This window comes from Pseudoliparis swirei, chromosome 4 (assembly GCF_029220125.1).
Source record: "Pseudoliparis swirei isolate HS2019 ecotype Mariana Trench chromosome 4, NWPU_hadal_v1, whole genome shotgun sequence".
Classification (NCBI taxonomy): domain Eukaryota; kingdom Metazoa; phylum Chordata; class Actinopteri; order Perciformes; family Liparidae; genus Pseudoliparis; species Pseudoliparis swirei.
In genome coordinates this window covers 34,935,735-34,962,784 of record NC_079391.1, presented here as the reverse complement: position 1 = coordinate 34,962,784, position 27,050 = coordinate 34,935,735, and the positions used below count along the sequence as shown (strand labels likewise).

General features: G+C 48.6%; 1 protein-coding gene across 7 annotated transcripts in view; it reads left to right on the top strand.

The window, feature by feature from the left end:
• The first annotated feature begins 434 nt into the window (after positions 1–434).
• gpatch1 (G patch domain containing 1) overlaps positions 435–27,050 on the top strand; it is a 30,621-nt gene continuing 4,005 nt past the window's right edge. For 2 of the 7 annotated variants that reach the window (XM_056411933.1, XM_056411930.1), the window contains exons 1-17: positions 435–544; positions 3,212–3,346; positions 3,474–3,559; positions 6,073–6,233; positions 6,385–6,491; positions 6,793–6,854; positions 9,345–9,584; positions 9,659–9,809; positions 9,881–10,012; positions 12,447–12,461; positions 13,119–13,319; positions 14,776–15,060; positions 18,363–18,595; positions 18,782–18,909; positions 19,762–19,835; positions 20,190–20,702; positions 25,277–25,351. In XM_056411933.1, the coding sequence (XP_056267908.1) occupies positions 475–544; positions 3,212–3,346; positions 3,474–3,559; positions 6,073–6,233; positions 6,385–6,491; positions 6,793–6,854; positions 9,345–9,584; positions 9,659–9,809; positions 9,881–10,012; positions 12,447–12,461; positions 13,119–13,319; positions 14,776–15,060; positions 18,363–18,595; positions 18,782–18,909; positions 19,762–19,835; positions 20,190–20,702; positions 25,277–25,351 (2,668 nt within the window). In that variant the 5' untranslated portion in view covers positions 435–474. The other 5 variants (XM_056411936.1, XM_056411932.1, XM_056411934.1 and 2 more) reach the window with 5 other exon arrangements.

Here is a 27,050-nt window from a genome sequence, read left to right as displayed (position 1 = left end):
TTATTGTTGTTGTTGTTGTAGTCTGTGTTATAAAGAGGCAGTGTATTGTTGTTGTTGTTGTTGTTAGTAGTCGTGTGTTGTAAAGAGGCAGTGTTGTTGTTGTTGTTGTAGTTGTGTGTTGTAAAGAGGCAGTGTAGTTGTTGTTGTTGTTGTTGTTGTTGTAGTAGTCATGTGTTGTAAAGAGGCAGTGTAATTGTTGTTGTTGTTGTTGTTGTAGTAGTCGTGTGTTGTAAAGAGGCAGTGTAGTTGTTGTTGTTGTTGTTGTTGTAGTAGTAGTCGTGTGTTGTAAAGAGGCAGTGTAGTTGTTGTTGTTGTTGTTGTTGTTGTTGTTGTTGTAGTAGTCGTGTGTTGTAAAGAGGCAGTGCAGTAAAGACCTGTGGTCCCACTCCGACACAGCAGGGGGCGCTGAAACGCCCAACAGAAACCCGCAGAGAACCAAGTGTGTCCGTCCGGGCCTCCGTACTTCACAGGAACATGGCGTCGGACGCAGACAACGAAGAGGACTTCGTGACTTACGGAGTTCCTCTGGAGCCGCTGGCTGAAGGTAGAGGCGCGTTGAGGCCTCCGCGGCCCGCGGCGCTCACCGTGGACCGTTAACGGCCGATTCATGGGGCGAGAACCGGGCCACGAGGGGCTGGAGGGCCGGCAGGGGGATGCTAAGAGGTTAGCTTAGCATCCTAATGGGCCCTCTAACCCAGCTGTGTTGTGTACTGGTTTAGTCTGTAGGACAGAGGAGACAGGATGCTCTCCTAGTGTGAAGGATAAGGACAGAGGAGACAGGATGCTCTACTAGTGTGAAGGACAGAGGAGACAGGATGCTCTACTAGTGTGGAGGATAAGGACAGAGGAGACAGGATGCTCTCCTAGTGTGAAGGATAAGGACAGAGGAGACAGGATGCTCTACTAGTGTGGAGGATAAGGACAGAGGAGACAGTATGCTCTACTAGTGTGAAGGATAAGGACAGAGGAGACAGGATGCTCTCCTAGTGTGAAGGATAAGGACAGAGGAGACAGGATGCTCTCCTAGTGTGAAGGATAAGGACAGAGGAGACAGGATGCTCTACTAGTGTGAAGGACAGAGGAGACAGGATGCTCTACTAGTGTGGAGGATAAGGACAGAGGAGACAGGATGCTCTCCTAGTGTGAAGGATAAGGACAGAGGAGACAGGATGCTCTACTAGTGTGGAGGATAAGGACAGAGGAGACATGATGCTCTACTAGTGTGAAGGATAAGGACAGAGGAGACAGGATGCTCTCCTAGTGTGAAGGATAAGGACAGAGGAGACAGGATGCTCTACTAGTGTGAAGGACAGAGGAGACAGGATGCTCTACTAGTGTGGAGGATAAGGACAGAGGAGACAGGATGCTCTACTAGTGTGAAGGATAAGGACAGAGGAGACAGGATGCTCTACTAGTGTGAAGGATAAGGACAGAGGAGACAGGATGCTCTACTAGTGTTGAGGATAAGGACAGAGGAGACAGGATGCTCTACTAGTGTGGAGGATAAGGACAGAGGAGACATGATGCTCTACTAGTGTGGAGGATAAGGACAGAGGAGACAGGATGCTCTCCTAGTGTGAAGGATAAGGACAGAGGAGACAGGATGCTCTACTAGTGTGGAGGATAAGGACAGAGGAGACAGGATGCTCTACTAGTGTGGAGGATAAGGACAGAGGAGACAGGATGCTCTACTAGTGTGGAGGATAAGGACAGAGGAGACAGGATGCTCTACTAGTGTGAAGGATAAGGACAGAGGAGACAGGATGCTCTACTAGTGTGGAGGATAAGGACAGAGGAGACAGGATGCTCTACTAGTGTGAAGGATAAGGACAGAGGAGACAGGATGCTCTACTAGTGTGGAGGATAAGGACAGAGGAGACAGGATGCTCTACTAGTGTGAAGGATAAGGACAGAGGAGACAGGATGCTCTACTAGTGTGAAGGATAAGGACAGAGGAGACAGGATGCTCTACTAGTGTGAAGGACAGAGGAGACAGGATGCTCTACTAGTGTGAAGGATAAGGACAGAGGAGACAGGATGCTCTACTAGTGTGAAGGATAAGGACAGAGGAGACAGGATGCTCTACTAGTGTGAAGGACAGAGGAGACAGGATGCTCTACTAGTGTGAAGGATGACTCTGAGGAGACAGATGTTACTGTGAAAATATTGTACTCTGTGTTCTCTGTGTGTACTATGTGTGTACTATGTGTACTCTGTGTGTTCTCTATGTGTACTCTGTGTGTTCTCTATGTGTACTCTGTGTTCTCTGTGTGTACTCTGTGTGTACTCTGTGTACTCTGTGTTCTCTGTGTGTACTCTGTGTGTACTCTGTGTATACTGTGTGTACTCTGTGTGTACTCTGTGTGTACTCTGTGTGTACTCTGTGTGTACTCTGTGTGTACTCTGTGTGTACTCTGTGTGTACTCTGTGTACTCTGTGTGTACTCTGTGTGTACTCTGTGTGTACTCTGTGTGTACTCTGTGTGTACTCTGTGTGTACTCTGTGTACTCTGTGTGTACTCTGTGTACCCTGTGTGTACTCTCTGTGTACCCTGTACTGTGTGTACTCTGTGTACTCTGTGTACTCTGTGTGTACTCTGTGTACTCTGTGTACTCTGTGTGTACTCTGTGTGTACTCTGTGTGTACTCTGTGTACTCTGTGTGTACTCTGTGTACTCTGTGTGTACTCTGTGTACTCTGTGTACTCTGTGTGTACTCTGTGTACTCTGTGTGTGTACTCTGTGTGTTCTCTATGTGTACTCTGTGTGTTCTCTGTGTGTACTCTGTGTTCTCTGTGTGTACTCTGTGTGTACTCTGTGTCCTCTGTGTGTACTCTGTGTACTCTGTGTGTACTCTGTGTGTCCTCTGTGTGTACTCTGTGTACCCTGTGTGTACTCTCTGTGTACCCTGTGTGTACTCTCTGTGTACTCTGTGTGTACTCTGTGTACTGTGTGTACTGTGTGTACTGTGTGTTCTGTGTGTACTCTGTGTACTCTGTGTGTTCTCTGTGTGTACTCTGTGTGTACTCTGTGTTATCTGTGTATACTGTGTGTACTCTATGTGTATACTGTGTGTACTCTGTGTACTCTGTGTGTACTGTGTGTTACTTTGTGTACTCTGTGTGTACTCTGTGTTACTGTGTGTACTCTGTGTGTACTGTGTGTACTGTGTGTACTCTGTGTGTACTCTGTGTGTACTCTGTGTCCCTGCAGACGAGCCCAGGAAGAAGCCCGTGCCGCTGCATGAGCAGACGGTGAGGGACGAGCGCGGCCGCTTCCAGAGGTTCCACGGGGCCTTCACCGGGGGCTTCTCCGCCGGATACTTCAACACCGTGGGCACCAAGGAGGGTCAGTGCCTCAGTGTGGGAGGACCTGGACCAGGACCTGGACCAGGACCTGGACCAGGACCTCCTGTGTGTGTTCTGATGACGTGAGACCAGATCAATGGTTCAGTATCTGTTGTTGTTTTTGTTAGGCTGGGCCCCGTCAACCTTTGTGTCGTCACGGCAACAGAAAGCTGAGAAACAAAATGCCAGACCTCAAGATTTCATGGACGAGGAGGTACCAACCAAGACCACCACCACATAGAAACATACCAACCAAGACCACCACCACATAGAACATACCAACCAAGACCACCACATAGAACATACCAACCAAGACCACCACATAGAACATACCAACCAAGACCACCACATAGAACATACCAACCAAGACCACCACCACATAGAAACATACCAACCAAGACCACCACCACATAGAAACATACCAACCAAGACCACCACCACATAGAAACATACCAACCAAGACCACCACATAGAACATACCAACCAAGACCACCACCACATAGAAACATACCAACCAAGACCACCACCACATAGAAACATACCAACCAAGACCACCACCACATAGAAACATACCAACCAAGACCACCACCACATAGAAACATACCAACCAAGACCACCACCACATAGAAACATACCAACCAAGACCACCACATAGAACATACCAACCAAGACCACCACATAGAACATACCAACCAAGACCACCACATAGAACATACCAACCAAGACCACCACCACATAGAACATACCAACCAAGACCACCACATAGAACATACCAACCAAGACCACCACCACATAGAAACATACCAACCAAGACCACCACCACATAGAACATACCAACCAAGACCACCACATAGAAACATACCAACCAAGACCACCACCACATAGAAACATACCAACCAAGACCACCACATAGAAACATACCAACCAAGACCACCACATAGAAACATACCAACCAAGACCACCACCACATAGAACATACCAACCAAGACCACCACATAGAACATACCAACCAAGACCACCACCACATGAACATACCATCCAAGACCACCACATAGAAACATACCAACCAAGACCACCACATAGAACATACCAACCAAGACCACCACATAGAACATACCAACCAAGACCACCACCACATAGAAACATACCAACCAAGACCACCACATAGAACATACCAACCAAGACCACCACATAGAAACATACCAACCAAGACCACCACCACATAGAACATACCAACCAAGACCACCACATAGAACATACCAACCAAGACCACCACATAGAACATACCAACCAAGACCACCACATAGAACATACCAACCAAGACCACCACATAGAAACATACCAACCAAGACCACCACATAGAAACATACCAACCAAGACCACCACATAGAACATACCAACCAAGACCACCACATAGAACATACCAACCAAGACCACCACATAGAAACATACCAACCAAGACCACCACATAGAACATACCAACCAAGACCACCACATAGAAACATACCAACCAAGACCACCACATAGAACATACCAACCAAGACCACCACATAGAACATACCAACCAAGACCACCACATAGAAACATACCAACCAAGACCACCACCACATAGAAACATACCAACCAAGACCACCACATAGAAACATACCAACCAAGACCACCACCACATAGAAACATACCAACCAAGACCACCACATAGAACATACCAACCAAGACCACCACATAGAAACATACCAACCAAGACCACCACATAGAACATACCAACCAAGACCACCACATAGAAACATACCAACCAAGACCACCACATAGAAACATACCAACCAAGACCACCACATAGAACATACCAACCAAGACCACCACATAGAAACATACCAACCAAGACCACCACATAGAAACATACCAACCAAGACCACCACATAGAACATACCAACCAAGACCACCACATAGAAACATACCAACCAAGACCACCACATAGAAACATACCAACCAAGACCACCACATAGAACATACCAACCAAGACCACCACATAGAAACATACCAACCAAGACCACCACCACATAGAAACATACCAACCAAGACCACCACATAGAAACATACCAACCAAGACCACCACATAGAACATACCAACCAAGACCACCACATAGAACATACCAACCAAGACCACCACATAGAACATACCAACCAAGACCACCACATAGAACATACCAACCAAGACCACCACATAGAACATACCAACCAAGACCACCACATAGAACATACCAACCAAGACCACCACATAGAACATACCAACCAAGACCACCACATAGAAACATACCAACCAAGACCACCACATAGAAACATACCAACCAAGACCACCACATAGAAACATACCAACCAAGACCACCACATAGAAACATACCAACCAAGACCACCACCACATAGAAACATACCAACCAAGACCACCACATAGAAACATACCAACCAAGACCACCACATAGAACATACCAACCAAGACCACCACATAGAACATACCAACCAAGACCACCACATAGAACATACCAACCAAGACCACCACATAGAAACATACCAACCAAGACCACCACATAGAACATACCAACCAAGACCACCAGCACATCTGCAGACCACATCAAATCTTCATTGTGATCTCCAGTCCTGACTCGGGGTTCATGTTATCTGAAGGCTGCTGCTGGAGGGACTGAGTGTTGTTGTTGTTGTTGTGGCGGTCAGGACCTCGGCGAGCATGGCATCGCCCCCTCAGAGATCAGGACCAGTCAGGAGTTCTCGTCCAGCCGCACAGACGCCACCAGAGAGACGGCCAGAGCCGTGAAGGCCCAGAGCGCCTCCATCCCCGGAGACCTGCTGCTGGAGCAGCTGATCGCCCCGGCCAGGTGACCTCATCCTGGACCTCTACCTGGGACCAGGTCTACTGGGACCAGGTCTACTGGGACCAGGTCTACTGGGACCAGGTCTACTGGGACCAGGTCTACTGGGACCAGGTGATGTGTATATGAATGGAGGTGCGTTTGTTTCCTCCCACAGGTCGTCCGTGGGGGTGGAGCTGCTGAGCAGGATGGGCTGGAGGGAGGGTCAGGGGGTCGGGCCTCGAGTGAAGAGGAAGGCTGGCCGACAGCAGAGAGGTCAGAGAGGTCAGAGGCCTGTTTACACTGAGGGACATGTACACATGTGTATATATATTACATATATTATATATATAATTATATGTGTATATATAATTATATTATATAATACATATATTATATAATACATATATAATACATATATTATATAATTTATATATGTATTATATAATATGTAGATACATGTGTATCTATATATTATATAATACAGATATTATATATATATATATAATATATGTATATATATTATATATATAATGTATATATTTATTTATATATATATACACACACACACTTTCTCTCTTCACAGCTGGAGGAAGCCGACTCTATGGATGTGTGCTGGCCCCTGCTGGATCAGAGGACTCAGAGGGGGTGAGAGTGAGAGAGTGAGAGTGTGAGTGTGAGAGAGAGTGAGAGAGTGTGAGAGAGAGAGAGAGTGTGAGAGAGAGAGAGTGAGAGAGTGAGAGAGAGAGTGAGAGAGAGAGTGTGAGAGAGAGAGTGAGAGAGAGAGTGTGAGAGAGAGAGAGTGTGAGAGAGAGCGAGAGATTTTTGATTTTTGAAAAAAACTTTATTTCAAACTGTGCACCACATAAACCAAATTGCAATCAACACAAAACTCTAACTGCAGCACCAATCCTGAAAAAGAAAATTGTTCATGGTTCAAGTTCTTTTATAACAAAAAAAAAAAGCTGCTCCCTGAGGCCAGGAGGTGTCCTGCCCTCAGTCGCCCTCGCCTCTCGCCCTCTTCTCCTCGTCCTCCACCAGCAGCACCTTCCTGAGGTCACAGGATCTTCTTCAACCTGAAGAACTCCTGCTGAGTGAAGGCTCCTCTCTCGTCTTCATCGTGAGGAAGGTGGCAGAGAGGAAGAACTTGTCCTGGCAGAAGTAGTCCTTCACCTGGACGTGCCACATCTGCTTCGTCTTGCGGAGGAAGTCTTTCAACTCCTCCACACTGTAGTGAGGAAGAGTAGATTCCTCCTCCGAGCTGGACTCTGGTTCCGCCCCTCTCCTCCTCGACCTCCGTCTGCCCGCCGTCACCTTCTTGGCCTGTGGGTTTTCTCCTTCCTCCCTCCTCTTCCTCTTTAGCCGGGGGACTCTGAGGCTCCTCCCCCTCCATGTCCACCTCACTGTCCGACAGCACCACCTCTCTGGCACCTGCCCCCCTCTCTTCCTCTGACTCTCCTTTGTCCTCCTCTTCACCTTGTTGGGCCACCTCAGCACCTGCCCCTCTCTCCTCTCCTCCTCTACCCTCCTCACCCCTGGCCTGTGCTGACGTCTCCCCTCTCCTCCTCACCTTGTTGGACCGTCCCCCCCTCCTCTTCCTCTTCCACAACCTCAACCTGCTGGGCACCCTCTGCCTGCCTGCTCTCTCCTCATCCTGCTGGGGCCCCATCCTCCTCTGCTCCCTCTCCTCCCCTCTGGGTACCTGCAGTCTGGTTGCTCCCCTCCCCCCTGCTGTACCCCGTGCCCTCCGCCCCCTGGCTCCGCCCCGGAGCCGCCCTGCTGGTGTTCTGCTCAGCAGCTCTCCACCGTGGCAGTCCTGGCTATGTGCCCTCTCCCCACAGATGAAGCACTTCCCGTTCCCTGAGGAGATGTAAATGGGGTAGTTGTGCTCGGCCACCCTGATGAACACCCGGGCGGAGCTCTCCACCCTGATGAACACCGGAGGCAGAGCTCTCCACCCTGATGAACACCGGGCGGGCTCTCCTCCCTGATGAACACCGAGCGGCTCCACCCTGATGAACACCGGGCGGAGCTCTCCACCCTGATGAACACCGGAGGCGGAGCTCTCCACCCTGATGAACACCGGAGGCAGAGCTCTCCACCCTGATGAACACCGGAGGCGGAGCTCTCCACCCTGATGAACACCCGGAGGCGGAGCTCTCCACCCTGATGAACACCGGGCGGAGCTCTCCACCCTGATGAACACCGGAGGCGGGCTCTCCACCCTGATGAACACCCGGAGGCAGAGCTCTCCACCCTGATGAACACCCGGAGGCAGAGCTCTCCACCTGATGAACACCGGCAGAGCTCTCCACCCTGATGAACACCGAGCAGAGCTCTCCACCCTGATGAACACCGGGAGCTCTTCTGCCCTGTTGTTCAGGATCATGAGAGATGCCTCGGTGGGACCACACTGCCTCATCCGGGAGGACTTCCACCCTGAGGGGATCTTCTTCAGCCGGGACACCACCTTCCCGTGCTTCACCAGCTCCTTCAAAATCACCTCCTCTTGTATAAAAGGAGGCACGTTGGCCACGGTGACCCTGACCGACGGTGTGGCCAGCGGCGCCACCGGCACATGATGCCCCTGATCACCACCCCCGACAGCACCACCTCGTTCACCTTCGGCACGCTGTCTAGGAACAGAACCACCGCTCCGTTCATACGGGCAGCGGACCTCACGCAGTCGTCACGACCACGTCGCCCACTGCCAGCCCCACCTCCTCCTCCTCCGAGCACGGGAAAACCGGCGCCACTCTAATCCCGTGTGCCCGCGTGAGGAAGCTCAAGTCCTCCATGATGCTAGCTCCCCGCTAGCTTCCCGTTAGCCCGCCGGTTAGCTCCCCGCACGCCGCTAACGCACACACAGACACACAAACAAAACCCTCCGTGAACTCACACAGACAGTCTGGTGAACCCACATACAACAAACATACCTGTTAACCCAGTCACTCTTTAGCGTGGAAACAAACCACCTTTAAACCAAACAACTCTCCTCTGCTCCACAACCACACGTCTGCTCACGCAGAGAGAGAGAGAGAGAGAGAGAGAGAGAGAGAGAGAGAGAGAGAGAGAGAGAGAGAGAGAGAGAGAGAGAGAGAGAGAGAGAGACTAATCTTAACATTTTATGTGGTTCAGGAAGACGAGGAAGAGTTCGCTCCACAGGACGTGACCTTTGCCCCCAAGGATGTGACTCCGGTGGATTTCACCCCCAGGCTGGGGGTCCAGGGTCTGGGGTACCGCAGTCTGGATCCGGGTCTGGCCCTGATGGGCCGCAGAGACCCGGATCACATGGACCTGTTCAGGCCTCGGTCCGAGACCAGGAGCCGGCTGTTCGGGGACCAGAGAGGCTCCGGCAGAGGAGGCGTGGCCGGACAGGTGAGAGCTCCGCCCACCTCGCAGGTTCTCTTAGCCCTGTGACGCTGCTGTGACCTTTGACATTTGACCTACAGGCGTTTGGGGTGGGGGCCCTGGAGGACGATGATGACGAAGAGGTCTACCACAGAGACTCCCTGTCCAGATACGACACGGTGCTGGGGGGGGAGGAGCCTGGAGACGGACTGTACGGCTGGACCGCCCCGCAGCAGTACACCAAGAACACAGGTACCGGCCCATAACACAGTATTAATGCCCCTGGTGGACACCAGGAGAATACCATGTGTAATCTCTAATAGGTCTCCCGGGGCCCCGGAGGTCTCCTGTTGTAACGGACCCCTCTGCCCACAGGAAGGAGCAGAGAGGCCTCGTACCTGGGGAAGATCCTGGAGGGCTTCACCGTGGCCCAGAGCCCGGCGGGGGACTCCCCGGTGAGCGTCTCCCCTGAAGGACCTCTCTGATCTGGTTATGTGGTCTACAGGTCTCCCCCCCCTTAAGGACCTCTCTGATCTGGTTATGTGGTCTACAGGTCTCCCCCCCCCCCTTAAGGACCTCTCTGATCTGGTTCTGTGGTCTACAGGTCTCCCCCCCCTTAAGGACCTCTCTGATCTGGTTCTGTGGTCTACAGGTCTTCCCCCCCTTAAGGACCTCTCTGATCTGGTTATGTGGTCTACAGGTTTTCCCCTTAAGGACCTCTCTGATCTGGTTATGTGGTCTACAGGTCTTCCCCCCCCCCTTAAGGACCCGTCTGATCTGGTTCTGTGGTCTACAGGTCTTCCCCCCCCCCCTTAAGGACCTCTCTGATCTGGTTCTGTGGTCTACAGGTCTTCCCCAAGGACCTCTCTGATCTGGTTATGTGGTCTACAGGTCTTCCCCCCCCCTTAAGGACCTCTCTGCTCTGGTTATGTGGTGTACAGGTCTTCCCCTTAAGGACCTCTCTGATCTGGTTATGTGGTCTACAGGTCTCCCCCCCTCTTAAGGACCTCTCTGATCTGGTTATGTGGTCTACAGGTCTTCCCCCCCCCTTAAGGACCTCTCTGATCTGGTTATGTGGTCTACAGGTCTTCCCCCCCCCTTAAGGACCTCTCTGATCTGGTTATGTGGTCTACAGGTCTCCCCCCCCTTAAGGACCTCTCTGATCTGGTTCTGTGGTCTACAGGTCTTCCCCCCCTTAAGGACCTCTCTGATCTGGTTATGTGGTCTACAGGTCTTCCCCTTAAGGACCTCTCTGATCTGGTTATGTGGTCTACAGGTCTAGCCCCCTTAAGGACCTCTCTGATCTGGTTCTGTGGTCTACAGGTCTCCCCTTAAGGACCTCTCTGATCTGGTTCTGTGGTCTACAGGTCTTCCCCCCCCCCTTAAGGACCTCTCTGATCTGGTTCTGTGGTCTACAGGTCTTCCCCCCCCCTTAAGGACCTCTCTGATCTGGTTCTGTGGTCTACAGGTCTTCCCCCCCCCTTAAGGACCTCTCTGATCTGGTTCTGTGGTCTACAGGTCTTCCTCCCCTTAAGGACCTCTCTGATCTGGTTATGTGGTCTACAGGTCTTCCCCCCCCCTTAAGGACCTCTCTGATCTGGTTATGTGGTCTACAGGTCTTCCCCCCCCCCTTAAGGACCTCTCTGATCTGGTTCTGTGGTCTACAGGTCTTCCCCCCCTTAAGGACCTCTCTGATCTGGTTCTGTGGTCTACAGGTCTTCCCCTTAAGGACCTCTCTGATCTGGTTATGTGGTCTACAGGTCTTCCCCCCCCCTTAAGGACCTCTCTGATCTGGTTCTGTGGTCTACAGGTCTTCCCCTTAAGGACCTCTCTGATCTGGTTCTGTGGTCTACAGGTCTTCCCCTTAAGGACCTCTCTGATCTGGTTATGTGGTCTACAGGTCTCCCCTTAAGGACCTCTCTGATCTGGTTCTGTGGTCTACAGGTCTTCCCCCTTAAGGACCTCTCTGATCTGGTTCTGTGGTCTACAGGTCTTCCCCCCCTTAAGGACCTCTCTGATCTGGTTATGTGGTCTACAGGTCTTCCCCCCCCCTTAAGGACCTCTCTGATCTGGTTATGTGGTCTACAGGTCTTCCCCCCCTTAAGGACCTCTCTGATCTGGTTATGTGGTCTACAGGTCTTCCCCCCCCCTTAAGGACCTCTCTGATCTGGTTATGTGGTCTACAGGTCTTCCCCTTAAGGACCTCTCTGATCTGGTTATGTGGTCTACAGGTCTCCCCCCCCCCCTTAAGGACCTCTCTGATCTGGTTCTGTGGTCTACAGGTCTTCCCCCCCCCCTTAAGGACCTCTCTGATCTGGTTATGTGGTCTACAGGTCTCCCCTTAAGGACCTCTCTGATCTGGTTCTGTGGTCTACAGGTCTCCCCTTAAGGACCTCTCTGATCTGGTTCTGTGGTCTACAGGTCTTCCCCCCCTTAAGGACCTCTCTCATCTGGTTATGTGGTCTTCAGGTCTTCCCCTTAAGGACCTCTCTGATCTGGTTATGTGGTCTACAGGTATTCCCCCTTAAGGACCTCTCTGATCTGGTTATGTGGTCTACAGGTCTCCCCCCCCCTTAAGGACCTCTCTGATCTGGTTATGTGGTCTACAGGTCTCCCCCTTAAGTACCTCTCTGATCTGGTTCTGTGGTCTACAGGTCTTCCCCTTAAGGACCTCTCTGATCTGGTTCTGTGGTCTACAGGTCTTCCCCCCCTTAAGGACCTCTCTGATCTGGTTCTGTGGTCTACAGGTCTTCCCCCCCTTAAGGACCTCTCTGATCTGGTTATGTGGTCTACAGGTCTCCCCCCCCTTAAGGACCTCTCTGATCTGGTTATGTGGTCTACAGGTCTTCCCCCTTAAGGACCTCTCTGATCTGGTTATGTGGTCTTCAGGTCTTCCCCCCCCCTTAAGGACCTCTCTGATCTGGTTATGTGGTCTACAGGTCTTCCCCTTAAGGACCTCTCTGATCGGGTTATGTGGTCTACAGGTCTCCCCCTTAAGGACCTCTCTGATCTGGTTCTGTGGTCTACAGGTCTCCCCCTTAAGGACCTCTCTGATCTGGTTCTGTGGTCTACAGGTCTTCCCCCTTAAGGACCTCTCTGATCTGGTTCTGTGGTCTACAGGTCTTCCCCCCCTCAAGGACCTCTCTGCTCTGGTTCTGTGGTCTACAGGTCTTCCCCTTAAGGACCTCTCTGATCTGGTTCTGTGGTCTACAGGTCTTCCCCTTAAGGACCTCTCTGATCTGGTTCTGTGGTCTACAGGTCTTCCCCCCCTTAAGGACCTCTCTGATCTGGTTATGTGGTCTACAGGTCTTCCCCCCCCCCTTAAGGACCTCTCTGATCTGGTTCTGTGGTCTACAGGTCTTCCCCCCCTTAAGGACCTCTCTGATCTGGTTCTGTGGTCTACAGGTCTTCCCCCCCCCCTTAAGGACCTCTCTGATCTGGTTCTGTGGTCTACAGGTCTTCCCCTTAAGGACCTCTCTGATCTGGTTCTGTGGTCTACAGGTCTTCCCCCCCTTAAGGACCTCTCTGATCTGGTTATGTGGTCTACAGGTCTTCCCCCCCCCCTGCCCAGAGACTACCGCCCGGTGCGCCGGCCCCGCCCGGCCCTGGATGCGGGGGCCCTCTCTGGGGTCAGCCCGGCTCTGGCTGAGGCCCTCAGGGTCTCCAGGGGCCACATGGTCCCGCAGGAGGCCCCCCAGGGGGGGCGCCACCTGCTGGACTCCGACCACCGGAGGGCGCTGCTGGGAGAAGACGCCCTGCAAGGTAGAGGTCAAAGGTCACCGCAGGGTGACAGCTCGTTCATGTACATCACATGTTGATTATTGATGTAGATCACATGTGTTATTGATTATTGATTTAGATCACATGTTATTGATGTAGATCACATGTGTTATTTATTTAGATCACATGCGTTATTGATTTTTGATTTAAAGCACATGCATTATTGATTATTGATTTAGATCACATGTGTTATTGATTAAGATCACATGTGTTATTGATTATTGATGTAGATCACATGTGTTATTGATGTAGATCACATGCGTTATTGATTATTGATTTAGATCACATGCGTTATTGATTATTGATTTAGATCACATGTGTTATTGATTATTGATTTAGATCACATGTGTTATTGATTTAGATCACATGTGTTATTGATTATTGATGTAGATCACATGTGTTATTGATTATTGATTTAGATCACATGTGTTATTGATTATTGATTTAGATCACATGTGTTATTGATGTAGATCACATGCGTTATTGATTATTGATTTAGATCACATGCATTATTGATTATTGATTTAGATCACATGTGTTATTGATTATTGATGTAGATCACATGTGTTATTGATTATTGATGTAGATCACATGTGTTATTGATTATTGATTTAGATCACATGTATTATTGATTTAGATCACATGTGTTATTGATTATTGATTTAGATCACATGTGTTATTGATTTAGATCACATGTGTTATTGATTATTGATGTAGATCACATGTGTTATTGATTTAGATCACATGTGTTATTGATTATTGATGTAGATCACATGTGTTATTGATTATTGATGTAGATCACATGTTCTTGATTATTGATTTAGATCACATGTGTTATTGATTATTGATGTAGATCACATGTGTTATTGATTATTGATTTAGATCACATGTGTTATTGATTATTGATGTAGATCACATGTGTTATTGATTATTGATTTAGATCACATGCGTTATTGATTTAGATCACATGTGTTATTGATTATTGATGTAGATCACATGTGTTATTGATTATTGATGTAGATCACATGTGTTATTGATGTAGATCACATGTGTTATTGATTATTGATTTAGATCACATGTGTTATTGATTAGTGATTTAGATCACATGTGTTATTGATTAGTGATTTAGATCACATGTGTTATTGATTTAGATCACATGTGTTATTGATTATTGATGTAGATAACATGTGTTATTGATTTAGATCACATGTTATTGATTATTGATTTAGATCACATGTGTTATTGATTTATAGGTTGAGCTGAATTCCTTGAACTCTTCTCAGTTTTAAGTAAACTTTGGACTTCCTGTTTCCTGCACGGCTTTAGAATGATCCCATGTGACACCTGATCAATATATGGAATAGATTTATTGGTCTCTGATCCACGTATTGATCTCCCGGTCTCTGATCAATGTATTGATCTCCCGGTCTCTGATCAGGTCCCAGCTCCGTCATGGAGCTGCTGAGGCCTGCAGACAGGCAGCGGCTGCTCAGCATGCGCAGCTCCTCCCTCCTGACCTCCAACACCTCCCAGAATGCGGTGTGGGCGGGGCCTCAGGAGGAGGGGGGCGGGGCCTCCTCCGACCTTCGGCAGCAGCAAGAGGCTCTGGCAGTGTGGAGCGGAGTCCATACCTCCTCTCAGACCTTCAGACCCTTTGAGGAGAACCCCAGCAAACAGGCCCGCTACGACCTGTACCTGGACCGCCTGAAACAAGGAGACCGAGGTACCCCCTCATCTTCATCCCGCAGAACACTCACCTTCATCTTCATCCCGCAGAACACTCACCTTCATCTTCATCCCACAGAACACTCACCTTCATCTTCATCCCGCAGAACACTCACCTTCATCTTCATCCCGCAGAACACTCACCTTCATCTTCATCCCGCAGAACACTCACCTTCATCTTCATCCCACAGAACACTCATCTTCATCCCGCAGAACACTCACCTTCATCTTCATCCCGCAGAACACTCACCTTCAACTTCATCCCACAGAACACTCACCTTCATCCCGCAGAACACTCACCTTCATCTTCATCCCGCAGAACACACCTTCATCTTCATCCCGCAGAACACTCACCTTCATCTTCATCCCGCAGAACACTCACCTTCATCTTCATCCTGCAAAACACTTATCTTCATAACGCAGAACACTCACCTTCATCTTCATCCCGCAGAACACTCACCTTCATCTTCATCCCGCAGAACACTCACCTTCATCTTCATCCTGCAAAACACTTATCTTCATCTTCATCCCGCAGAACACTCACCTTCATCTTCATCCCACAGAACACTCACCTTCATCTTCATCCCGCAGAACACTCACCTTCATCTTCATCCCGCAGAACACTCCTTCATCTTCATCCCGCAGAACACTCACCTTCATCTTAATCCTGCAAAACACTCATCTTCATCACGCAGAACACTCATCTTCATCCCGCAGAACACTCACCTTCATCTTCATCCCGCAGAACACTCACCTTCATCTTCATCCCGCAGAACACTCACCTTCATCTTCATCCCGCAGAACACACCTTCATCTTCATCCTGCAAAACACTCATCTTCATCACGCAGAACACTCACCTTCATCTTCATCCCGCAGAACACTCATCTTCATCACGCAGAACACTCACCTTCATCACGCAGAACACACATCTTCATCACGCAGAACACTCACCTTCATCTTCATCCCGCAGAACACTCATCTTCATCCCGCAGAACACTCATCTTCATCACGCAGAACACTCACCTTCATCTTCATCCCGCAGAACACTCATCATCACGCAGAACACTCACCTTCATCTTCATCACGCAGAACACACATCTTCATCACGCAGAACACTCACCTTCATCTTCATCCCGCAGAACACACACCTTCATCTTCATCCCGCAGAACACTCATCTTCATCACGAGAACACTCATCTTCATCCCGCAGAACACTCATCTTCATCACGCAGAACACTCATCTTCATCACGCAGAACACACATCTTCATCACGCAGAACACTCATCTTCATCACGCAGAACACTCATCTTCATCCCGCAGAACACTCACCTTCATCTTCATCCCACAGAACACTCACCTTCATCTTCATCCCGCAGAACACTCACCTTCATCTTCATCCCACAGAACACTCACCTTCATCCCGCAGAACACTCACCTTCATCTTCATCCCGCAGAACACTCACCTTCATCTTCATCCCACAGAACACTCACCTTCACCTTCATCCCGCAGAACACTCACCTTCATCTTCATCCCGCAGAACACTCACCTTCATCCTCATCCCGCAGAACACTCACCTTCATCTTCATCCCGCAGAACACTCACCTTCATCTTCATCCTGCAAAACACTTATCTTCATAACGCAGAACACTCACCTTCATCTTCATCCCGCAGAACACTCACCTTCATCTTCATCCCACAGAACACTCACCTTCATCTTCATCCCACAGAACACTCACCTTCATCTTCATCCCGCAGAACACTCACCTTCACCTTCATCTTCATCCTGCAAAACACTCATCTTCATCACGCAGAACACTCATCTTCATCCCGCAGAACACTCACCTTCATCTTCATCCCGCAGAACACTCACCTTCATCTTCATCCCGCAGAACACTCACCTTCATCTTCATCACGCAGAACACTCATCTTCATCCCGCAGAACACTCATCTTCATCACGCAGAACACTCACCTTCATCTTCATCCCGCAGAACACTCATCTTCATCACGCAGAACACTCATCTTCATCACGCAGAACACACATCTTCATCATGCAGAACACTCACCTTCATCCCGCAGAACACACACCTTCATCTTCATCCCGCAGAACACTCATCTTCATCACGCAGAACACTCATCTTCATCACGCAGAACACTCATCTTCATCACGCAGAACACACATCTTCATCACGCAGAACACTCACCTTCATCTTCATCCCGCAGAACACACACCTTCATCTTCATCCCGCAGAACACTCATCTTCATCACGCAGAACACTCATCTTCATCCCGCAGAACACTCATCTTCATCACGCAGAACACTCATCTTCATCACGCAGAACACACATCTTCATCACGCAGAACATTCACCTTCATCTTCATCCCGCAGAACACTCACCTTCATCTTCATCCTGCAAAACACTTATCTTCATAACGCAGAACACTCACCTTCATCTTCATCCCGCAGAACACTCACCTTCATCTTCATCCCACAGAACACTCACCTTCATCTTCATCCCGCAGAACACTCACCTTCATCCCGCAGAACACTCACCTTCATCTTCATCCTGCAAAACACTTATCTTCATAACGCAGAACACTCACCTTCATCTTAATCCCGCAGAACACTCACCTTCATCTTCATCCCGCAGAACACTCACCTTCATCTTCATCCCGCAGAACACTCACCTTCATCCCGCAGAACACTCACCTTCATCTTCATCCCGCAGAACACTCACCTTCATCTTCATCCTGCAAAACACTCATCTTCATCCCGCAGAACACTCACCTTCATCTTCATCCCGCAGAACACTCACCTTCATCCCGCAGAACACTCACCTTCATCTTCATCCTGCAAAACACTCATCTTCATCACGCAGAACACTCATCTTCATCCCGCAGAACACTCATCTTCATCACGCAGAACACTCACCTTCATCTTCATCCCGCAGAACACTCATCTTCATCACGCAGAACACTCATCTTCATCACGCAGAACACACATCTTCATCACGCAGAACACTCACCTTCATCTTCATCACGCAGAACACTCATCTTCATGAGGCAGAGCCCAGCTTCATGTTCCTCAGCTCTCGCGGTGGTCTGTGGTCTCAGGTGGTCTGTGGTGGTCTGTGGTCTCAGGTGGTCTGTGATCTCAGGTGGTCTGTGGTGGTCTGTGGTCTGTGGTGGTCTGTGGTGGTCTGTGGTCTCAGGTGGTCTGTGATCTCAGGTGGTCTGTGGTGGTCTGTGGTCTGTGGTGGTCTGTGGTCTCAGGTGGTCTGTGGTGGTCTGTGGTCTCAGGTGGTCTGTGGTGGTCTGTGGTCTCAGGTGGTCTGGAGCACAGTGGTGACCACGGCCTGACGGAGTGGGAGCGCTCCAGGGAGCGGGATGAGTTCGTCCGGGCCTCGCTGCTCTACCGGCCCTCCTCCTCCTCCCTCTCCTCCCGCTTCACCCGGGCCACGGGCCCCGGGGACCAGGACCAGCACCTGGACTGCCGGGACCAGGACCAGCACCTGGACCACCGGGACCATGAGGTGTGTGTGTGTGTGTGTTAACGTGTGTGTGTGTGTTAATGTGTGTGTGTGTTAATGTGTGTGTGTGTTAACGTGTGTGTGTGTTAACGTGTGTGTGTGTGTTAACGTGTGTGTGTGTGTGTGTGTGTGTGTGTGTGTGTGTGTGTGTTAACGTGTGTGTGTGTTAACGCGTGTGTGTGTGTGTAGGCCGTGGTGGACCCCCAGCAGGAGGCTGTGGACATGAAGCTGTTTGGTAAACTGACCAGAGAAACATTTGAGTGGCACCCGGACCGCCTGCTGAGCAAGAGGTTCAACACCCCCCCCCCCTACAGCAGGTACACACACACCCTACAGCAGGTACACACACACACACCCTACAGCAGGTACACACACACACCCTACAGCAGGTACACACACACCCTACAGCAGGTACACACACACCCTACAGCAGGTACACACACACCCTACAGCAGGTACACACACACCCTACAGCAGGTACACACACACCCTACAGCAGGTACACACACACACCCTACAGCAGGTACACACACACCCTACAGCAGGTACACACACACACCCTACAGCAGGTACACACACACACCCTACAGCAGGTACACACACACCCTACAGCAGGTACACACACCCTACAGCAGGTACACACACACACCCTACAGCAGATACACACACACACCCTACAGCAGGTACACACACACCCTACAGCAGGTACACACACACCCTACAGCAGGTACACACACACCCTACAGCAGGTACACACACACACACACACACCCTACAGCAGGTACACACACACACCCTACAGCAGGTACACACACACACCCTACAGCAGGTACACACACACCCTACAGCAGGTACACACACACACACCCTACAGCAGGTACACACACACACCCTACAGCAGGTACACACACACACACACACCCTACAGCAGGTACACACACACACACACACCCTACAGCAGGTACACACACACCCTACAGCAGGTACACACACACCCTACAGCAGGTACACACACACACACACCCTACAGCAGGTACACACACACACACACACCCTACAGCAGGTAGTACATTTACTACTACTTGGTGTACTCTGTGATGTACTTGGTGTACTCTGTGATGTACTTGGTGTACTCTGTGATGTACTCTGTGTACTTGGTGTACTCTCAGCTCCAGCCTGGTGGGCGTTCCCTCCGTGAAGAGAGACAAGTTCTCCGTGTTCAGCTTCCTGACGATGCCTTCAGGTACAGCTCTGACTATGACGGTACCTTCAGGTACAGCTCTGACTATGACGATGCCTTCAGGTACAGCTCTGACCATGACGATGCCTTCAGGTACAGCTCTGACCATGACGATGCCTTCAGGTACAGCTCTGACCATGACGATGCCTTCAGGTACAGCTCTGACCATGACGATGCCTTCAGGTACAGCTCTGACCATGACGATGCCTTCAGGTACAGCTCTGACCATGACGATGCCTTCAGGTACAGCTCTGACCATGACGATGCCTTCAGGTACAGCTCTGACCATGGGAGGAGGATCGCATCGCTCAAAGTGTGACACCTTCTCCTCTCCTCCTCTCCTCTTCTCCTCTCCAGCTCCTCTCAAGCCTCCAGAGGCTGGGAAGAGGTCCAGGTGGGATGTTTCGGACCAGAAGAAGGAGGAGGAGAAGAAGAAGGAGGAGGAGGAGGAGGAGGACCCGCTGAGTGAACTCCTTGTTGCTGCAAGAAACCAGACTGAGATCAAACTCGAGCCACCTTCCTCCCCCCCCTCCTCCAAGGTAAACTGTAAAGATCCTCTGGAGACCAGGAGCCAGCCAGGAGGCTTCATGTGTGTTCTCTTCATACAGAGGAAGACGAAGGAGGAGCAGGAGGAGGAGGAGGAGGAGAGCCGTCCCCCCATGGATCTGTTCAAGGCCATCTTCTGCTCCTCTGATGACGAGTCCTCCTCTTCATCAGAGGGAGAGAGCAACGAGGAGGAGGAGGAGGAGGAGGAGGAGGAAGAGGTGAAGGACTCAAAGGAGGACCCGGTCGACCCGCAACCGCTGAACCTCTTCAGAGTCACCTCCTCCCCCATCACCTCCTCCCCCGTCACCTCCTCCCAGCAGAAAGGTAACAGTTCATTATATATACATTCATAAATATACATATATATGTGTGTGTGTGTGTGTGTATATATATACATATTCATATATATATAATGTATATATATATGAATATATCAGGCATGAGAATCCCTCACCTTTCGGCGAAATTCGCCGTTTTGAAACCAAAATAGGTGACTTACGTTAATCGTGTAGATCCGAAGAGTTTTGTTTTGGGGTGGGGGGGGGGGTGAATTGGCCGGCCGGCGTTTATGAGATTGGAGTGGGACACGGAGAAAATGTGGAGTGGTGCTCTTCGCAATAAAACATCTTTGATGGGACGTGTCGCGTCTCGGCCAATCAGCGTCAAGATGTCTTCAGCGTTTGGTGGTTTAGGTTAGCTTGAATGTTAGTCCGCTACATCTGCTGCTGTCACGCTGCACGGTGTAGCGATGCTAACAAAGTAACGTACGTTAAGAGCGATGTGATTTAGCATATGTTTAGTATCGATACTTCATTAACAGAGCGATCAGAGCGCACGCGCTGCTCCGTGTCGAGCTGTCTGCGCAGCGCTCACAGCGAGAGGCGTTAAGTGGCGGAATTTTCGGCTTTAAAAATAAAAAAGATGCCAGAAGTGAAATGTTTAAGTTCAGTCTGTAAAGTTGTGTAACTCTCCAGCTGCTGATGAACTGGATGAACTCTGGATCCTCTGGTCAGATACAGAACGGCCTCATAGTGGATCATCAATGCTATGACGGCTCCATGTTGTTTCATTCATATCTTGTAGGCTAAAACTAATATTACTAACATTTGTTCAGTGTTGAAAAAGTTGGTAAAAAGTGAACCATACAGATATTTTATTTATTACTATTTTAGATAAATATACCAGTATCGTATTCATGGTATACTGTTTTTATGGTATTGTATCAGTATCATGATATTTATGGCAGGTATGGTATAGAAGATCATGACAACCAGGTAGAGGCAGAACAGACTCAAGGAACAGACTCAAGGACCAGACTCAAGGACCAGACTCAAGGAACAGACTCAAGGAACAGACTCAAGGACCAGACTCAAGGACCAGACTCATGGACCAGACTCATGGAACAGACTCATGGAACAGACTCAAGGACCAGACTCAAGGAACAGACTCATGGAACAGACTCATGGAACAGACTCAAGGACCAGACTCAAGGAACAGACTCAAGGACCAGACTCAAGGAACAGACTCAAGGAACAGACTCATGGACCAGACTCAAGGAACAGACTCAAGGACCAGACTCAAGGAACAGACTCAAGGACCAGACTCATGGAACAGACTCAAGGACCAGACTCAAGGAACAGACTCAAGGAACAGACTCAAGGAACAGACTCAAGGAACAGACTCATGGAACAGACTCAAGGACCAGACTCAAGGAACAGACTCATGGAACAGACTCATGGAACAGACTCATGGAACAGACTCATGGAACAGACTCAAGGACCAGACTCAAGGAACAGACTCAAGGAACAGACTCAAGGAACAGACTCATGGAACAGACTCATGGAACAGACTCAAGGAACAGACTCATGGAACAGACTCATGGAACAGACTCAAGGACCAGACTCAAGGAACAGACTCATGGAACAGACTCAAGGAACAGACTCATGGAACAGACTCATGGAACAGACTCATGGAACAGACTCATGGAACAGACTCATGGAACAGACTCATGGAACAGACTCAAGGAACAGACTCAAGGACCAGACTCAAGGAACAGACTCATGGAACAGACTCATGGAACAGACTCAAGGACCAGACTCATGGAACAGACTCATGGAACAGACTCAAGGAACAGACTCAAGGAACAGACTCATGGAACAGACTCATGGAACAGACTCATGGAACAGACTCATGGAACAGACTCATGGAACAGACTCATGGAACAGACTCAAGGAACAGACTCAAGGAACAGACTCATGGAACAGACTCATGGAACAGACTCATGGAACAGACTCAAGGAACAGACTCAAGGAACAGACTCATGGAACAGACTCAAGGACCAGACTCAAGGACCAGACTCAAGGACCAGACTCATGGAACAGACTCGAGGAACAGACTCGAGGACCAGACTCGAGGACCAGACTCGAGGACCAGACTCGAGGACCAGACTCATGGAACAGACTCATGGAACAGACTCATGGAACAGATTCATGGAACAGACTCATGGAACAGACTCAAGGAACAGATTCAAGGAACAGACTCATGGAACAGACTCATGGAACAGACTCATGGAACAGACTCAAGGAACAGACTCAAGGAACAGACTCAAGGACCAGACTCAAGGACCAGACTCAAGGACCAGACTCAAGGACCAGACTCATGGAACAGACTCAAGGAGTCAAGGACCAGACTCAAGGACCAGACTCAAGGACCAGACTCAAGGAACAGACTCGAGGAACAGACTCGAGGAACAGATTCAAGGACCAGACTCAAGGAACAGACTCATGGAACAGACTCATGGAACAGACTCGAGGAACAGACTCGAGGAACAGACTCGAGGACCAGACTCGAGGACCAGACTCGAGGACCAGACTCGAGGACCAGACTCGAGGACCAGACTCGAGGACCAGACTCGAGGACCAGACTCGAGGACCAGACTCGAGGACCAGACTCGAGGACCAGACTCATGGAACAGACTCATGGAACAGACTCATGGAACAGACTCAAGGACCAGACTCATGGAACAGACTCAAGGAACAGACTCATGGAACAGACTCAAGGACCAGACTCAAGGACCAGACTCATGGAACAGACTCATGGAACAGACTCAAGGAACAGACTCAAGGACCAGACTCATGGAACAGACTCATGGAACAGACTCATGGAACAGACTCATGGAACAGACTCGAGGAACAGACTCGAGGACCAGACTCGAGGACCAGACTCGAGGACCAGACTCGAGGACCAGACTCGAGGACCAGACTCGAGGACCAGACTCGAGGACCAGACTCGAGGACCAGACTCAAGGACCAGACTCATGGAACAGACTCAAGGACCAGACTCATGGAACAGACTCAAGGAACAGACTCAAGGACCAGACTCAAGGACCAGACTCATGGAACAGACTCATGGAACAGACTCAAGGAACAGACTCAAGGAACAGACTCATGGAACAGACTCAAGGAACAGACTCATGGAACAGACTCATGGAACAGACTCATGGAACAGACTCATGGAACAGACTCAAGGAACAGACTCAAGGACCAGACTCATGGAACAGATTCAAGGAACAGATTCAAGGAACAGACTCAAGGAACAGACTCGTGGCTCAGCAGAGCACAAGACTTGAAGACTTGTTCACGCCAACAACAAAAAAAGGAAGTTGGTTCATGAATGACCATATTATACACAATATTACTATTATTATAGGGCCCGATCACTGACTTGGTCTTGGTGTCAGAATGGAGGACCTACAGTTTATCATACAACGTCCAACATCGATGTTCGTGGAAGTCACCAGCACCCCCCCCCCCCCCCCCCCGCGCGCGCCTATCCTTCTCACTTTGTTCACCCCTGACCCGTTTTCATGCCTGATATATATATACATAATATATATGTATACATATATATATTATGTATACATAATATATATATTCTGTATACAGAATATATATATTCTGTTTACAGAATATATATATATATATGAATATATATATGATTATATATATGAATATAAACATATATATTATATATATTATATATATATGAATATAAACATATATATATATTATATATATGAATTAGGGCTGTGAAACGATTAAAAATTTTAATCGGGTTAATCACAGGTTTTTGTGGATTAATCATGATTAATCACATATTACCGATATTCTCGGTATATTTTGTGAGAACATAGAGATTTATGACAAAAGATGGATATATACATTTATACATTCTTCTATACAATGGTGCTGCAACTCAGCAGTTATTTAGCAGTTTTCTTCCATATGGAACATTAATACATCTTCATCCTAAACAGAATGTTTAACCCTCCTGTTACCTTTCGGGTCAATTTGACCCCATTCAATGTTTAATGTCGGTGTTCTTTGGGGTCAATTTGACCCCAGGCTGTTTTTCACTGTGTCAAACATATAAGAAATATCAACTTTTTTATTTATTTAAAGGGCTGCACGGAGATAATCAACTAGCTCAAAGGAAGGCCAGTTTTATAGCTTCTCTCATCAGCAAAACAGTTTTCAGCTGTGCTAACATAATTGCACAAGGGTTTTCAAGGGTTTTCTAATAATCCATTAGTCTTCTAAGGCGATGATCAAACACAATGTACCATTAGAACACTGGAGTGATCGTTGATGGAAATGGGCCTCTATACACCTCTGGAGATATTTCATTAGAAACCAGACGTTTCCACCTAGAATAGTCATTTACCACATTAACAATGTAGAGAGGGTATTTATGATTGATTTAATGTTATCTTCATTGAAAAAAACAATGCTTTTCTTTGAAAAATAAGGACATTTCTAAGTGATCCCAAACTTTTGAAAGGTAGTATATATATACATATATTTGTGTATACTCAGTCAGACTGTAACTTTATGTTTCAGCTCAGAACTCAAGTCAAGAGAAAGACAAGGGGGAGGAGTTTGGACCAAAGCTGCCTCCTTCATCAGCTGCTCTGAGTGAGTCCTCACACACCTGCCTGTCTCTCTCTCTCTCTCTCTGTCTGTCTCTGTCTGTCTCTGTTCAGCAGAGCTTGACTGCATGTATCGACTCAACATATATAAACTTGGGAAGACAAAAACACTGGATGCAAGTTTGTAAGAATGGTAGTGCTTTATTGTCTGCAGGTGCATCAGCTTATATAGACCGTGGTCACATGACACACACACCTGAAATGTATAAACAATAATTGGGAGCACAATCAGTCTCAATTAACACCCCCACTTGATCACACATTATTGACAACCATAAATCATACAAACAAAACCAAACAAGACAAACAAACATGGAAGCCAACTGCAATTAACTGGCTATACCCCAAACAGGAACATGGACAAAGTAATCAGCTTTGCTTTAGCAGCTGGTTTTGTCATTAAGTCAGCGACCATCTGGTCTGTTGGGCAATACTTCAAACATACTTTACAGTCATTAACAGTCGATCTCACAACATGGTATTTTATATCAATGTGCTTACATCGCTGTCTGCTGACTGGATTCTTGGCTAATGCAATTGTACCTTGGTTATCTTCAAAAATCGTAGGTACGTCATACAGACATCAAGATGTTCAAGCAGTTGAGATAAGACACTCTTGTGTGGTGGCGGCCAGCGCCATGGACTCTGCCTCACAGGTTGAAGTGCTACAGTTGGCTTCTTCTTGGTCTTCCAGGAAATCAGAGGAGCGTTCTCACTCAGACTAACACAAGAACCAGTTGTACTGCGTCGGTCAGTTGCATCACCTGCCCAATCTGCATCACTGGAAGCAAACAACCTCAGCCCATCACATTTTCTGGAGCACAACTTTTTGTCATCTGTGCCCTTCAAGTATTTCAGTCCATGCTTAACAGTTGTCCACTGCTCTTCTGTCGGCTCACTGACATGCTGTGACAGTTTGCTTCCAACAAAACTCCGATCAGGTGCATGAGGTTAGGTAGATGAGGCTACCCACTGCCTCTGTATGTTCTGCAGATCAGTGTAATCAGTTTTGGTTCACAAGGTGTCGACCTGGGTTTACAATCCTGCATATCAAACCTGTCAAGCAGCTTGTCAACATAGCTCTGCTGTGACATGGTCACACGTCCATTACACGGGTCAAAAGTGATGCCAAGAAAGTTTTTCAGTCTGCCCAAATCTTTCATTTGGAATTTCACAGCAAGCATCTCTTTTACTGCTTTTAAAGCTCCCTCGTCACTGGCTGCAATAACCAGGTCATCAACCCAGATCAGTATGATCAGCTCGTCATGTTCCGTTTCTCTCGTATAAACACAGTGATCGGCTGGGTTCTGTACAAACATGTTTTCACATAGATAGTCGTGCAACATTTTGTTCCAGTTTCGACCCGATTGTTTAAGCCCAGATAGTGATTTCTCTAGTCTACACACCATCTTCTCATTTGTCTGAGATTGTACATCATAACCCTCTGGCCATTCCATGTAAATCTCACAATCAATTGGATGCAAGTAGGCAGTTTGAACATCCATCTGATGTCGGATCAGATCCTCCTGGGCAGCTTTCTGCATCAACACTCTCACACTAGTCAGGTCGGCAGGAGGAGAAAACGTTTCTCCATAGTCTCCACCATCTGTTGACTGTATCCCTTGGCTACAGAGCGGGCCTTGTACTTGTCAGATCCATCAACATTGGTTTTGATCGTATCCACC